The sequence below is a fragment of the Sarcophilus harrisii genome, chromosome 2, assembly GCF_902635505.1.
Source record: "Sarcophilus harrisii chromosome 2, mSarHar1.11, whole genome shotgun sequence".
In the NCBI taxonomy this organism is placed as follows: Eukaryota; Metazoa; Chordata; class Mammalia; order Dasyuromorphia; family Dasyuridae; genus Sarcophilus; species Sarcophilus harrisii.
This window is the reverse complement of record NC_045427.1, coordinates 547,545,864-547,561,585: the sequence shown is the minus strand read 5'-3', so window position 1 is coordinate 547,561,585 and position 15,722 is coordinate 547,545,864. Positions and strand designations below refer to the sequence as shown.

The 15,722-nt window shown below is 38.0% G+C and overlaps 1 protein-coding gene across 1 annotated transcript in view; it reads left to right on the top strand.

The window, feature by feature from the left end:
• Positions 1-718: 718 nt before the first annotated feature.
• Positions 719-15,722, top strand: part of LOC100929612 (AP-3 complex subunit sigma-2) — a 47,217-nt gene continuing 32,213 nt past the window's right edge. The window contains exons 1-4 of the mRNA XM_031955599.1: positions 719-861; positions 6,622-6,713; positions 7,070-7,181; positions 7,948-8,019. Of these exons, the coding sequence (XP_031811459.1) occupies positions 793-861; positions 6,622-6,713; positions 7,070-7,181; positions 7,948-8,019 (345 nt within the window). The 5' untranslated portion in view covers positions 719-792. The remainder of the gene's footprint in view (positions 862-6,621; positions 6,714-7,069; positions 7,182-7,947; positions 8,020-15,722) is intronic.

The following is a 15,722-nucleotide window of genomic DNA, read 5'->3' as shown; positions in this document are numbered from 1 at the left end:
ACCTCAGGTCCTTTTAACTGCCTCCCCTGCATTCTGCTTACTGCAATAACTAGCATCATAGCTATTAATGTGATAATAACTTGCATTTATAGAGCAGCTGAGCAATTTGTAAGTATGGTATTATCTCATTCAATCCTTACAAGAACCGTAGGAGAGAAACTGAAGCAAAAGTGGAGTCCCTTGCACAGTCACATAGCTAGTGGGGGTCTGAAGCTGGATTTGAACTCAGGACAGCCTCCAGCTGCTGCACAAAGCCAGGATCTGTCATGTATCCCTCATGTCCCATCATCCTGTTTATTTGGGGCAGGGAGGGATATGGGTCTTGGAAAACCGGACCAGGAAGAATAATAGTCTGCATCAGTATGGGGAGCCACATGTGTGTGTGTGTGTGTATACAACACACACAAACATGGCTTCCTCCCCTTAAATTTTTATACATCTCACACACACACAAGACTTTTTCCCCCCTTAAATTTTTATTTATTTTCATGTGTCCATGTGTAGGATATGCATCTCTCACACATACAAGACTTTTTTTCCCCCCTTAAATTTATGTATTTATTTATTTATTTTGATGCTGTAAAGGTCAGCGATGGGCTCCAGGACTACAAAAGAGCTGATGGGAAAATTGAGTCCCAGGCAGGAACGCCCTGAGACGGGCTTTAGGCACCACCTCTGGATTTCCGGGGGGACATTATTGGCAGGGGGACAGGCCGGAAGTAGGCGTCAGTGCTGGCGGAAGGAGCTGGAAGCGGTGCCCGAGAGTCGCTGGCGGCGTCGGCCCCCGGAAAGATGATCCAGGCGATTCTGGTGTTTAACAACCACGGGAAGCCGCGGCTGGTCCGCTTCTACCAGCGCTTCGTGAGTGCGACCCCCTCCGCGCTCCCGCAGGACCTCCTCCTCCTCCTTGTCACTCGACCCTTGACCCCTTCCGCCGGTCGCGAATGGGCAGGTGCCCACCTGGCGTCCGGGTCCTCCCGCGATCCCGGGCCGCGGCGGGTGTGGCGGAAAGAGGGCAGGGTTTGGAGCTTTGTGTTCCTCGGCCCTCCCCCGGAGGCGGACGCTGAGGCCGGTAGAGGGGCATTAGCCGAGTCAGGATTCGAACGCAGGGCTTAGGGATGCCCGGAATTCTGGTTGTCACCCCGACGCTATCAGGGCATCCTCGGAGTGGAAACTTCGCCTTTCAGATCCTCAGTTTCCCTTTCTGTAAAAAATACGTGTGTGTGTGTGTGTGTGTGTGGGCGGATTTGGACGTGATTGAGGATAAAAATCCTTGCAGGTTTTCAGCGGTCATCTTACCGCCATGTAGCATAACCAAGAGTGATATAAAAATCACGGGTGCCGTCTCTGCCAATCGCGGCTGGCTTAGTTTGCGTATTTGTGTTTGCTTGCTCCCCCTTCCATTACTTTGTAAGTTTCTTTAGGGCCGGGGCTGCCTTTTGTCATTTACCCCACCCCTCCCCCAACACCCACACACCCACACCACCCACACACCCACACCCTGCCACACACACCCACACACCCACCCACACACACCCACACACTTTTTTTCAGCCTCCAGCACTACTGTGCTTAATGAAGTGTGGATTGAACTGACTTGAAGCCGTCTACCTTAACGGCACGGCAGGCTAGAGACGGTAGTTCCTTATTTTTTGTCCCTTTCTAGACCCCTAAGGCTCCCAGGCTTTGACCTTATTGGGTCAGCGACCCTTTGCCCTGCCTTGTGACATGCCCACCTGCCTGACTACATCTTTATCCCGAGTTCCCCCGATTAAACCATAATGGGAGAAAAAATAGTGAAGGGATCCGAAAGTGTTTTCTAGGGATGCAGGTGCCGCATACTGTGCTGTAATATTGGGTGGACGGCACCTGGAAACCGATTCCTGTGCATGGATAGCTTTCACGGGGCCTGAACGAAGAGGAAAGCTCGCAGAATTCCCAGCCAAGGAATTTCGCCTCTAGTCATGGCTCTTACTACTGATGTGACCCCGGGCAAGTCTGTCCTGTTTCCTTATCTGGAAAATGAGATCTCTACAGTTTCCCCCATCATCAGTCATTACATGACTTGCCACCAAGAAAAACTCTTAGGCTTGCGTCCTTTTCTTGGAAAGGCATCATGGACAAGGCTGCATGGCATATTTCCCACTGTGCTGGATTGGGAGTCAGGAGAACGGGGTTCAAATTTTTTCTAATACTTCTTTCTTTTTTTTTTAATTTATTTTTTTTCTAATACTACTTTCTAAAGTTATGTTTGAGTCATTTAACTAATATATAATATTAATTAATTAATACTAATTAATGATAACTAATGAGGTAATGAGTCTCAGTTACCTCATCTGTAAAATTGGTCCAGTACCTGTAATACTTGTCTCTCAGGGTTGTTATGAGGCACAGAAAAATATAATGTACGTAAAGTGATTTGCAAACTTGTGTGCTATAAATGTCAGTAACTGTTCCTTTATTTTTATTGATTTGGAATGCTTTTTTACTCGTATCATTACCATTATCATTACTAAAATTTTGCTCTTAGATCTTTAGTCCCTTTCCTCGGATCCTTTGTACTGCTTTTCATTTCCCCGCCTCACACTTAGGGATGTGTCCTAGAATCCTGTCTTCCAGAGAGGCAGAGTCTTTTGAAAATTTGATTTGTCTATTTAATTCCACATATTTTATTTATTTAATTATTTAGCAAGTGTAAGATAGCAGATGTGCAAAAATACAATGAAAATACACAAGAAGATAAGACATTTCTGACTCCAGCAGTTGACATTTGAATGAAGGATATAATATATGCATAAATAATAGAAAATAGAATATTTTTCTTAATGAAATATGTAAAAGAATTATAAACAAAATTGATTAACGCCATCATTTTCCATTTAGAGCAAGATTAGATATGGCTGTATAGGAAAGGTAACATTTGAGGTGAGCTTTTGAAATAGAGGTGAGATTCAATTTAAGTCTCAAACACTACTTTTTAAAATATCTTAGCCATATGAAAATGTTTTGCATAATTGCATGTGTAAAATGGGTATCATATTGTTTCCCTTCTCAATAGATGAGAGAGGGCTGGAGGAGAGACATGATTTTGTTGAGGTATTGACCGAATGTTGAGGTCTAGATTTGGGGAACCTAAATGAAATTAGGGTTTAGTTAAAGTCTAGTGGCAGGTTTGGGGTACAGGGAGTCAAACAGAGTTCCCCTGCAACCCCCTTGGATTCGGCGCAAGTATCTTGAGGTCTAGTAGTGGTGCGAATTCCCAGTAAAAGCATTTATTGGCCCCCAGAGCTAGATTGATAAAAGAGGTTTATTACTGAGTTTAGAAGTAGGAGATAGGTGAAGGTAGAGATAAGGAGGGAACTGGGCAAAGGGTCTAATGGACAGAGGGTCCTCACATGGCTACCATGTTTGGAATCTCTGCAAAGAGGGGTTCCCAGTGTGGCCCTTTTGTAATAGGAGACTTAGCTCGAGGGGCTTTTGAGTGTAGCCCCAAAGTTGGCTCAGATCCGGGTGGGGCTGGGACAGGTCCGGATCTTCTATTGGAATTCAAAGGGAATTTCTTATTCCCTCCTCACATAATTTTTTAGTGTGAAAGACAATATCCGTAGCTCCTTTTCTTCAAAGATTTTGAGAACAGATTTAAGGTACTGGAGGCAGAAACTAAAACCTCATAGGATTTAGCATGAAATAGATTGGCATCTGAAGATGAAGTGTGAATATGGTAGATGAGAAGAAATTTAAAGCATTAGACTTCCTGTTCTGCTACCAAGCCAGGGTCAGATATTTGTCCTGGGATATAGAAGAGCCTGAGTTTGGGCCCATATACTTAAAGCAGCTCCCAAATCTAATTAACTTCTAGGATGGGTTGTGTACCAGATGAAAAGCTATTTACCTCAGTAAAGTCAGTTAATTGTTGGTTCACAAAGAAATGTATATGTATATTTTATAGCTTCTGGGGAAATATGTAAATTATATTTGTTGCCTATAGGCTCAAAACCAGCATATGTCTCTCCACTGACCTCTATTTGATTATTATTTTTATTTCTTCAGAGAACACAGGGTTCCATGCTTCAAAGTCTTACAATAACTCCATACCAGAACACTGGTAGGATATTGGTATTTAAAAGATATGACTTTATTTGGGGGGGAGAAGCTTAAGATCATTAGAGTGGCTTTGCAATTTCCTTAAGGCAGAGTTAAGTGGTGAGGAATGTGGTGGGTGTGAGCAGGTTGCAACTATGAACAATGAAGAACTTCACAGAAAAATAGGAGGAAAACATGCTACTGAGGTTAAAGGTAATAGGAAGATTAGCCAATCATATGGTTTAATCAAAGAATGGCAATAGATAGATAAATTGGGTGCTGCCCTGGATATTTTCTCATATTCCTCACTTACCACTAATTTAGGACCCTTATATCCTCATTTGCTAGTACAGAATAAAAATCATCCAGAATCAATGGAAAGGTAGGAGTAAGTAAAAGGATGTACCATTACCAGAAGAATATTTACTCCCCTTTTGTAACTAAAATTGTCCAAGAGCAGTCAGGTGAACTTGGAGTCAGGAGGAATCTGGGTTCAGATCCCAAGTCTGACACTTCTTAGATATGTGACCTTGGACAATATCTGTGAGCCCAAATTTTCCTGTCTGCAAAATGGGGATAATAATTTTTGATATGTCTGTGTTAGTTATATCAATGTTAAATGTAATCCTTAAGGTGCTACATAGATGTAAATTTGTTATATGAGAAAGAAATATACACCAAAGTAAGTACATCTTCAAGGTAAATTCAGAACAAATCAGAGTCCCTAGGGGAAAAAAATCCAAGACATTTAACTATTTTGACACTTTGGTCAGTTCCCGTGGTGATAACTCTTGATATTGAGGTTTAACTATCTCTCCACTAAGCTCTTATTGAAAGTAAATGCTACTTTGAGGTTTTTCTCATTAGATCTCAAGGTTTCATTTATTGCTTTAGCTGTCCTGCTAAGAAGAATGATAGCAATCCAAGAGACTTTACTCGTACAGAAGGGATTGTTAACTTAAGAGTTCAAGCACATAGATTTATTTCCATAGAAAAGTCTGAAAAGGTTAAATCATAACTTGAACTCTGTGTAGCTTATCTAGGAGTACACATTGTTCTGAAAGATAGCAAAGTCTAACCTTAACCATATGACAAAATTACTCATGTGATGGATAGGTTGGAGAGACATTGTGAGGTCAGAGGGGACAGTTAGTTCCTAACATTGGATTTTTCTGAAATATCCTATTGAGATCTGGATTTTTGACAATAGAAGATGGGAACAGAGTGACAGGAACAAGTGTATTTTTGCTCACCTGACCATTCTGAGGAAATATTTGAGGAATTAGGTCTCTGATTGTATATTTACCATAAGATTGTTGCTGATGAGCATTGTAGGAAAACAGTTTTAAGCCTTAGGGAATGTAGTTTTTGTAGGTCAAAGTGTATTGAGTCGTTCTAAGAATGATAATTTTGGGGTATTGGCAAAAGTCCATGTTATTCCTATTCAGTGATTACAAATTTTGATTAAGGGAAGAGTGAGTTGATCTAATAAATTACTTTTAACCAGAAACAATTGCCATATTTAAAGAGCTTTTTCCTGGATCCTGGATAGAATGTTGTGTCCTCCCTACCTTTCTCCTCGGATTAATGTTATAACTTTGAGCTTACATGATTTGGACAATAAAGCACTGTTATAACTATGAATGGGAAGGTCTCAGAAAAGATTAATCAAGAGATAGAGCTGGAAATATTTGTGTTGCAAGACCTGCCTCATTTATTTTAATTCATCGTGGTGCTAGAAACGAAGACTTGATTGAAATGAAGACTTGATTGGCAACCACTTGATGTTAGTTGACTAGCAAATACTTGATGCTTCAGGGAAGTAATTCTCAAAGTGATTATCAGGGTCTTGAAGGTTTCCAAGATGGTTAAGGGCATCTTCAAAGTCAAAGCTATTTTCATAATAACATTAACAATACATTATTTGTCTATCAAAATACTCCTCCCTCTTTCAACTACATATCTGTGTGAGGTGAGATTTTCATCATACACATCAACCAAAACAACATTTCTTTTTATTTATTTGATGATCCAGCAACGATCCTCTGTTAATCTAGACTTTTAAAAAATTTGCAAAAATTTGTAAAAATAATGCCACTCTTCTCACTAAATTTTTTGTTTGGGAACATATAGTTATCTTTTCCTTAAAGTTTATATTAACATGTAATAGATTTACAATTTTAAGTGAAGTAATAGTTAAATATTTAAAAAGTTATTAGCTATAATTTCTAGTAGGGTAAATATAAATAAATATAATTCACATCAAAGTTCTTTGGAATCCTCAATCTTTAAGAATGTAAATGAGTTCTGATACCAAACAGCTTGAGAACTGCTTTGTCTAGGACAAATCATGTGAGTCCCTGATAATAATAGAGGGGAATGGGAAAAGAACATGGTAAAGAAGAAGGAGTATGGTGAAGACTGGAAACTTCCTGTTTCCAATATTATGGAATAGCAGAGTGATGTGCCTTAGAAATTTGCATAGTGCTTCATTCTTCTCATTTTCACTGATTTGTTTGATTTTTTTTCCCCCTGTAGCCAGAAGAGATTCAACAGCAGATTGTCAGGGAGACTTTCCACCTTGTCCTTAAGCGGGATGACAACATATGCAACTTCCTAGAGGGGGGAAGGTAAACCAGCAATTTACTTTTTCTTCTCTTATTTCAGGGTCTGATTATTGTTAAGTCCTGTAACTTCAGGCTGGTGCTGATAACTCTTTAAATATAAAGCTGGATCTAGAACACTCCTAGGCTTTAGCCTTGATGGAGATATTCATGAAGAGACCCTATGCTTATAAATTCAGCTCTTTTGTGTGTTCCTCTTTATTTCTCATTGTGAGGAGGGGCTACATGTCACTTGTGCGATTTGAACGTGAATCTGATGAATTTTCCTGTGGATTTTTAGGCAGTGTTTTATAGTGGAAATCACATTTACTCTAGCACAATATTTCAGCTTTCTCTGGGGGGGTTGTCTTTTGTTCCTGCAGTTTGATTGGCGGTTCTGACTACAAGTTGATTTACCGGCACTATGCCACTTTGTATTTTGTGTTTTGTGTGGATTCTTCCGAAAGTGAACTGGGGATCTTGGACCTCATTCAGGTATGTATGGTGGATTTGTTGAGAAGCAGAATAGGTACTTAACTTCCTGGAGCCTAATTTTCTTATAGGTAAATGAAGGAGGTTAGGCTGGCATTATTGAGTTCCCTCCCAACTCTAGATCTATGCTTCTAGAATCCTAGGGTGCGGTAGTAGTAAAATGGCTCCAAGCCTTAGTCAGTGGTGATTAATCTTTTAAACTGCCCGTTTCACATTTTCTTTGTTCATCTCTTTTGTCCCTTGGGTCTCCTGGACGCTCTGTGGAAAGCTCTGTACTTGGTTTGCCTTGCTTGGATCATCAAAACACTTTACTAGTGTTAGCTTGATACCCGAGACAGAATGGTCAGATGACCAGCAGGTGGTGCTCTGAATCAACAACTCTGAGTAAAATGTGGGAGATAGGCAAACAAAAGCTTAGATTAACTATTGATCAAGTCAAAAGGAAACCTCTTGCTATTTAAAAACTTTTGGGGACCTCGTGAAAGGAGAAAGTATTCTACCTGTCTCTGTAAGCTATGGAGCCATATTAAAATATGAGATTTTTTTTTCTCCAGAAGCTTTTTGCATTCCCTGTACTGAGTTGCAGTAGTGTTCAGTTAACATTTAATATTAAAAACCCAGTTCATAAGATTGTTTGCCATAATTCTTTTGAGACGTAAGAGTAAGCTTAACATATAGCTGTCCAACTCCCCAGCGATTTTACTTTTAAAAATATATGAACTAATTTTTCTTCCATTTTGATCTAAATTTATTTCTCTTCTTTCTGTAGGTTTTTGTGGAGACATTGGACAAGTGTTTTGAAAATGTCTGTGAGTTGGACTTGATCTTCCACATGGATAAGGTACATCTTGTCCCAGAGCAAGGTTCCCAGTAAGTTAGGAGCTCCAGGCTATTTCTACCACCTTTTCCCTATTCTTCTTTTGTCCATCTTCTACCTTAGGAATGTCCCAGAACTGCCTTTAATATATTTAGTTTGTGTTTTGTTTTCAAATTCTGCATAGCCTCTATTCATTTGTGCAGAGAGAATTGGACATTCATTGAACTCAGAGTAATTGGATACCAGAGTGAGATTTAGGCAGATTATAAAATGCTATTCCATGCTTTGGCCAGGATCCATGGGGAACTTTTGCTGTAGTTTTCAAAGTATGAATTAGTCATGGAGAATGTAGTTACTAAAATGAAGGTGACATAATTCAGGGTTGTGCTGTATTTCAGTAAGTAGGTGACCACTAAGATCAGATTTGGAATGGGAAGAAGGTATGAGTGGGCCAGAGAATTTGTTCTTAGATCCATCTTCAACTATAACTGTGGGATGTCGTCTATCCCTTCACTGTTGTGAAGATAGGCTGACTGATGTAAATGAACTATTCAGAGATGGAACATGAAAATTCCAAGGAAGAACCTGGAACCTGTATTATTATACTAGTACAACACATGTCCACACTATTATCTCTAGTATGAACTTGCTCATTCGAAAGTATATTTATATAAAATGACTCATGTTTAGTTATGTTCCCTTTAGTAAGATCCATCAGTAGGATCTATTGTCCCCATTAGATGTTTGTTTTTCAGATAAGTAAAGAGTCTACTACAAGACTTTTCTTGTCAGATTAAATGTTCCTAAGGCAAATCATTGATAGTATTTTTTTTTTGGAGAAATTATTTTTCATTTCTGAATATGTTCCTTTGTTTCAGTATTATTGGTCTGGATTGTCATTAAACTCAGTGAAGAATTTTGAAATGAAATTAGGTATTTTTCATTATTTTTGTTCTTGGACCCTATGAAGTATGATTCCTGTAGCTCTAGGAGAGATCCTAGAACATGTGCAGGAAAATCATAACTTTCTGCTTCCTCTTTCTTTGCTTTACTTTGGACTCTTGGAAAGTTATACTAGCTTTCAAAGCCTTTAGGGAAGATTTTGAGCGGTCATTCTCCTCTTTTATTATGGGAAAAGCTCCTGAAAGCCTCAAAGGTCTACTAGTATATGAATTTAAGTCCTTTGTATTGTGTACTGAATAAGTTAGTTGTTAAAGCTTCTTTTCTCCTATCATATAACTAACAAGGAGATCTAAAATAAAAATCTGCTTTCCTGTTGCATTATTGAATGGACAAAGCTAAGAATAAATGGTTTTGAGAATGTCAGAACATAATGGTTCCTTTCTTTTGTGCTCAATGGTCTTTTTCTAATGTAATTTTTTTGAACATTTGTAATTCTCACAAAATAAGTTCAGATACATTGGCATATTATAAAACTTGATCTTGAAATACATTAAGTAGACACAGAAAAGCTGTTGTAGTTCTTCCTTACAGTGCTTATCTTCATGTAGCCTCCCATAAAGGATATTGCTGATGTCACAAGTTATTTTTATAACTTATTAGATAGTTCACTGTATTTTACTCATGTGTCATCAGAAAAGATTGTCACCCCTGAGATTGTTGGGCAACAAATAATGCAGAAAGTAAATTAGAAACCACACCCTCTTTGAGTGTCAAAAAGATATCTTGCCTGAGACATTTTTGGGTTAGGTAAAGACTTCAAAGACATTCTTCTTTGATTTCATTTCTGTTTCTGAGATAGAGTTAACCTCTTCAGATAGAGAAAATAAAGGGGGAAAAAGATGCTAGAAGTGTCACCTTCATTCTTGATTTAACTTTTATTGCTTTAAATTTAGAAACACAGGGATAATGGCTCCATTCCTAGACTTGTCTGACTAAGCCCTTTAGGGGCCTTTCCTCCTCAGAGTTTTACTGGAATGTTGTACTTCTTCATTTTCTGGAATAATCCTGGTTCTAAAGTGACTATATGTTTTATAAATGATCCCATCATGTAACCAAGTTTCTTTAGCTAATTCAAACATAACTGCTGTACAACATCATTGTCATTCATTTCCAAGAACTTTTCCTACTTACTTTTAAATCTTGACTAATTGAAATGAAAGCTTATAGCTGAAATTGATTAACTCTCTTAGTTAAAAGTTATTAAGGCATCTTATCACTTTAAGTAGCATCGAGTGCAATAAACTCTACTCTTATACTCTCTCTCCAGTTTTGATATCTGCTTTTCCCAGAAAAATCTACTGGAGTGTATTTGGCAAAACCTGTAAATCCCAAATCCTGAACAGCTCTTTTAGTGTTTGGGGGTGTTCTTCATTTCCTTTTTGAAGGCCTTGCCCAGTGCCTCTGGAAAAATCTACATAGCATAGTTCATAAGCTGGTCATTCACATTCTTTCATACATATAAATACATAGTACAAATGATTTAAAGTTGTAATAGATTGATTCTTATGTTGGTACTTTGATGGTCCTTACCTAACCTAAAAATAATAAAGATACTGTTAAACAAGTCTGTTTCAGTAAAGTCTGTTTTCAGAGTAAAGTCTGTTTACAGTATTCTCTGAGAATTGTGGGCTTCTTTCCACAGTGATTGGGTTCTCTACAAGTCAGCCTTTTTTACCCTTCTGTTTAGAAAGCAAATGAATTTGACTTAGTGTTTGGATAGCAACACTGGTTCATTGGTTCTGGGGGACTGCATCCTCATTGTTTCTCTTCTGTGGAGAGGATTGTCTATTCTGTTAGTTCAATTCCCAAGTGCTATAACAAAACCAAAATTGGGTCCAAGAAGCCTCTGCCCACAGAGATTAGAGACCTAGAGTTGACTAGAAGTTATGCCTGTACAATGAGGTGAGAAACTAAACCATTCTAGGTAAAACTTACATGGTTTTCTTTGCCCATGAGGGTGTCTGACAGGTCAAGACAAAATTTCTAAGTAAATAAAACACAACAGATTTCTCAAGAGATCTTGCTAAGTGATTCCTGTGAAGGTCCAATCAAATTTTTGAGTCTTTGTACCAAAGGGCATTATTATTTTCCTTGAAAATTTTGACATTTTGTTCCTTCAAATGAATTTTGTTATTTCTTTTCTCCTCTGTAAAGTAATCTTTTGGTAGTTGATGATTGTTATGACCCTGAATAAATAAATTAGTTTAGAAAGTATTGTCATTTCTATTATATTTCTAGCTTTCTCCCTAGGGTTTGCTATATGAACTGTCATATCATCTGTAAACTCCTTTGCCTGTGCTTATTCCCTCAATTTCATTTCTTTATTGTTATAACTAGTGTTTTATCATGATGTCATGTAATAGTAATGATACAGACATTCTTGTTTTATTTCTCAGCTTATTGGAAAAGTTGTTTATTACTTTTTAAATATTTTGATTTTCTTTGATTATTTCTTTTTGTTTCATGGAGTCATTGAGTTCTCTTTGCTCCGTTTTAATTTTCAGAGTTGTTATTTAGGTAGGATTGTCCACCTTCTGTTAAGATTTTTTTTTTCTTTTTCTGATTCTTTCTCCCAGGTAATTTTATCTTTTATCTCTTGCTTCATTTCCACAAAAGCAATGTTTACTTTTTCTTTTTAGTCATCTTTCCTACCTCAGTTCCTTATTTGTGATTTAGTGCCAGTGAGACTCTTCTTCCTCTCCACACAATTATGCCATGTTTAATCCTGACCCCAATTTCTTGAGCTCCTGCCTCTGGCTTCCACTTCTCCTTACTCACAGATAGTGCTGACAAGACCTCCTGGTTTATCCACGGGATCATCTGTGGTCTTCAGAGTCCTTGGGAGCAAATGAGGTCAGACTAAATGCAGATGTCTAGTTCCATGAAGCACTATAGTTTTCATTCACCTTTCTTCCCCAACTGCTTCTCCTTTCAAACATTACAGATCCTATCTTCTAGCACTGAAAGCTTCAAGGACCCCTGGAGTTTCTCTAGTCAGAACACTGGCAAGTTTCTGGCTTGCTTATCTGTGTTGAGTCTAGCTTCCCTAGTAGGATCCCTTTTAAAAACCTCCGGGCTTCAAGCCATTTTATTTATTTGGTTTTTGTTTTTTAGTCTGGAGTTGTATAAAGAAATTTACTTTTGTTTCTTTTTGATATGGTGTCTATTTGGGTTCTTTGTCAGATTATAGTGAGATCTTCTATAACTCATTTTATTTATTTATTATTATTATTTATTAAAGCTTTTTATTTTTCAGAGCAACCCTTGCAAAACCCTGTGTTCCAATTTTCTCCCCTTCCCCCCCTCCCTCCCCTAAATGGCAAGTAGTCCACTATATGTTAAACATGGTAGAAATATATATCTATTACTCATTTTAAACAAAAGTCCTTGGATAATGTTTTCACTATAAAAGTCTTCTGATGTGAATACAAATAAATAAAATAGGTCATAAAGTAACCCATCCCATAAAATTCCCCTTAATTTTCTTTTATTATTTATTTATTTATTTATTTTTATTATAATAACTTTTTATTGACAGAACCCATGCCAGGGTAATTTTTTTTATAACATTATCCCTTGCCCTCACTTCTGTTCCGATTTTTCCCCTTTCTCCCTCCACCCCCTCCCCTAGATGGCAAGCAGTCCTATATATGTTGAATATGTCTCAGTATATCCTGGATACAATATATGTGTGCAGAACCAAACAGTTCTCTTGTTGCATAGGGAGAATTGGATTCAGAAGGTATAAATAACCCGGGAAGAAAAACAAAAATGCAAGCAGTTTACATTTATTTCCCAATGTTCTTTCTTTGCGTGTAGCTGTTTCTGTCCATCTTTGATCAATTGAAACTGAGTTAGATCTTCTCTTTGTCGAAGAAATCCACTTCCATCAGAATATATCCTCATACAGTATCGTTGTTGAGGTATATAATGATCTCTGTTCTGCTCATTTCACTCAGCATCAGTTCATGTAAGTCTCCCCAATCCTCTCTGTATTCATCCTGCTGGTTGTTTCTTACAGAACAATAATATTCCATAACATTCATATACCACAATTTACCCAACCATTCTCCAATTGATGGGTATCCATTCATTTTCCAGTTTCTAGCCACTACAAAAAGGGCTGCCACAAACATTTTTGCACATGTGGGTCCCTTTCCCTTCTTTAGTATCTCTTTGGGGTATAAGCCCAGTAGTAGCACTGCTGGGTCAAAGGGTATGCACAGTTGGATAACTTTTGGGCATAATTCCAGATTGCTCTCCAGAATGATTGGATTTGTTCACAAGTCCACCAACAAAACTGAATGGATGTCCATCAGTTGGAGAATGGCTGAATAAATTATGGTATATGAATATTATGGAATATTACTGTTCTGTAAGAAATGACCAACAGGATGATTTCAGAAAGGCCTGGAGAGACTTACACGAACTGATGCTGAGTGAAATGAGCAGGACCAGGAGATCATTATATACTTCAACAACAATACTATATGATGACCAGTTCTGATGGACCTGGCCATCCTCAGCAACGAGATCAACCAAATCATTTCTAATGGAGCAGTAATGAACTGAACTAGCTATACCCAGAAAAAGAACTCTGGGAGATGACTAAAAACCATTACATTGAATTCCCAAATCCCTATATTTATGCACACCTGCATTTTTGATTTCCTTCACAAGCTAATTGTACAATAATTCAGAGTCTGATTCTTTTTGTACAGCAAAATAACGTTTTGGTCATGTATACTTATTGGGTATCTAATTTATATTTTAATATATTTAACATCTACTGGTCATCCTGCCATCTAGGGGAGGGGGTGGGGGGGTAAGAGGTGAAAAATTGGAACAAGAGGTTTGGCAATTGTTAATGCTGTAAAGTTTCACATGCATATATCCTGTAAATAAAAGGCTATTAATAAAAAAAAAAAAAAAAAGTCCACCAACAATGCATCACTGTCCCAGTTTTCCCGCATCCCCTCCAACATTCATCATTATTTTTTCCTGTCATCTTAGCAAATCTGACAGGTGTATAATGGTATCTCAGAGTTGTCTTAATTTGCATTTCTCTGATCAATAGTGATTTGGAACACTCTTTCAGATGAGTGGTAATAGTTTCAATTTCCTCATCTGAGAATTGTCTGTCCATATCCTTTGACCATTTATCAATTGGAGAATGGCTTGGTTTCTTAGAAATTAGAGCCAGTTCTCTATATATCTTGGAAATGAGGCCTTTATCAGAACCTTTAACTGTGAAGATGTTTTCCCAGTTTGTCGCTTCCCTTCTAATCTTGTTTGCATTAGTTTTGTTTGTACAAAAGCTTTTTAATTTGATGTAATCAAAATCTTTGGTCACAAATTTCTTCCTCCTCCACAGGTCTGAGAGATAAACTATCCTATGTCCTTAATTTTCTTTTAACAGAGTCTAGGAAGATTGTTACATAGGGCAGGAATGAAGTACTGACTACAGATAATTTTTTCCAAAGAGAAGGATGCTCTGAAAGGGAAGAGAAATAGAATACAATATCTAACAGACAGAGCATGGAGAATTTTTTTGAGGATGGAGTAGACATGCGTATTTTTGTCAAGGGATAGAGAGTGTGAAGAAAAGTAAGACAGAGGGGAACATGTTGGAGAACATGGGATGAAACAGAATCACTTGTGCATGTAGAGGGGTTTTCCTTGGCAAGAAGTGCTATCTCCTTGTATGATACAGGAGTGGAGGAGGTAGTAGGGAAAGACATTTAAATTATATGATATGGAGAGAGGAGAAGGAGCTCTCAATGAATGGCCTCAGTTTTTTCAGTAAAATATGAGGCAGGGTTCTCAGCTAAGAGGGTAGGGAAAAGCTTTGAAGGTTTGAAGAGAGATGAAAAAGTCTGGAAAAGTCACTGGGGAATAGGATAACAAATCAATTAGGTAAGTATAAAAAGATTGCCTATCAGCGATGAGGAGGTCCAGTTTAATTATGTATCATGAAATATAGATAATTTAGGACCAGATTCTGGAGGGCCTTCGGTACCAAGAATTTGGATTTTCTTTATATTGTAATAGTTAGCTATATCCTGTGGAACATGAAGTCCTTTACATGCTCTCACTTTTCAGATGACATTGTGTTGGTGGCCTCAGACTCTAGAACCTCACAGCTTCCTGGAAGTGATCTGTAAGTCCTAATCGTCCATGTAGGAAACATCAAGTAGGTGAAGAATATTTTGTCCAGATTATGACATCCATTTGGATGGAAAATCTATAGAGCTCGTCCATCATTATGTGTATATAGAACAGAAGGTACAAGTGACTAGAGTTGGGTCCAGAATTAAACAAAAGGCAGAGAACAGGATCCATTTGCTTTCAGGAATTGCAAAGTTCATTTAATGAGGCTAAGCTTCTCCCAAGGACAAAAAAAATACCCATCTTTTTAAAACTAATCTTCTGCTAGTGCTATTGTAAGACTGAGACATGGAACATAACAGTCTCTGAAGTATTGGAAAAGAATGTTGCACAGAGGCTAGTGGATAGCTACAGTAGGAGTGAGCAGTTTATAACCAGTCAGATATTTTGAAGAACAAAAGAACAAAGATATCATCAAGACATTGTATGATAGGAAGAAAAAATGTCCTGGTTATGTGATAAGGGTAAAGGATGACAGGGAGATAGCTTGAACTCTCCTTAAAACATCAGGAAAAGTGGTGGAGGTCCTCCAGCATGTTGAGAGGATTGTGTTGAATTTACAAAAAGAGTGGCAAAAATTTCCTAGGGCAGCTGTG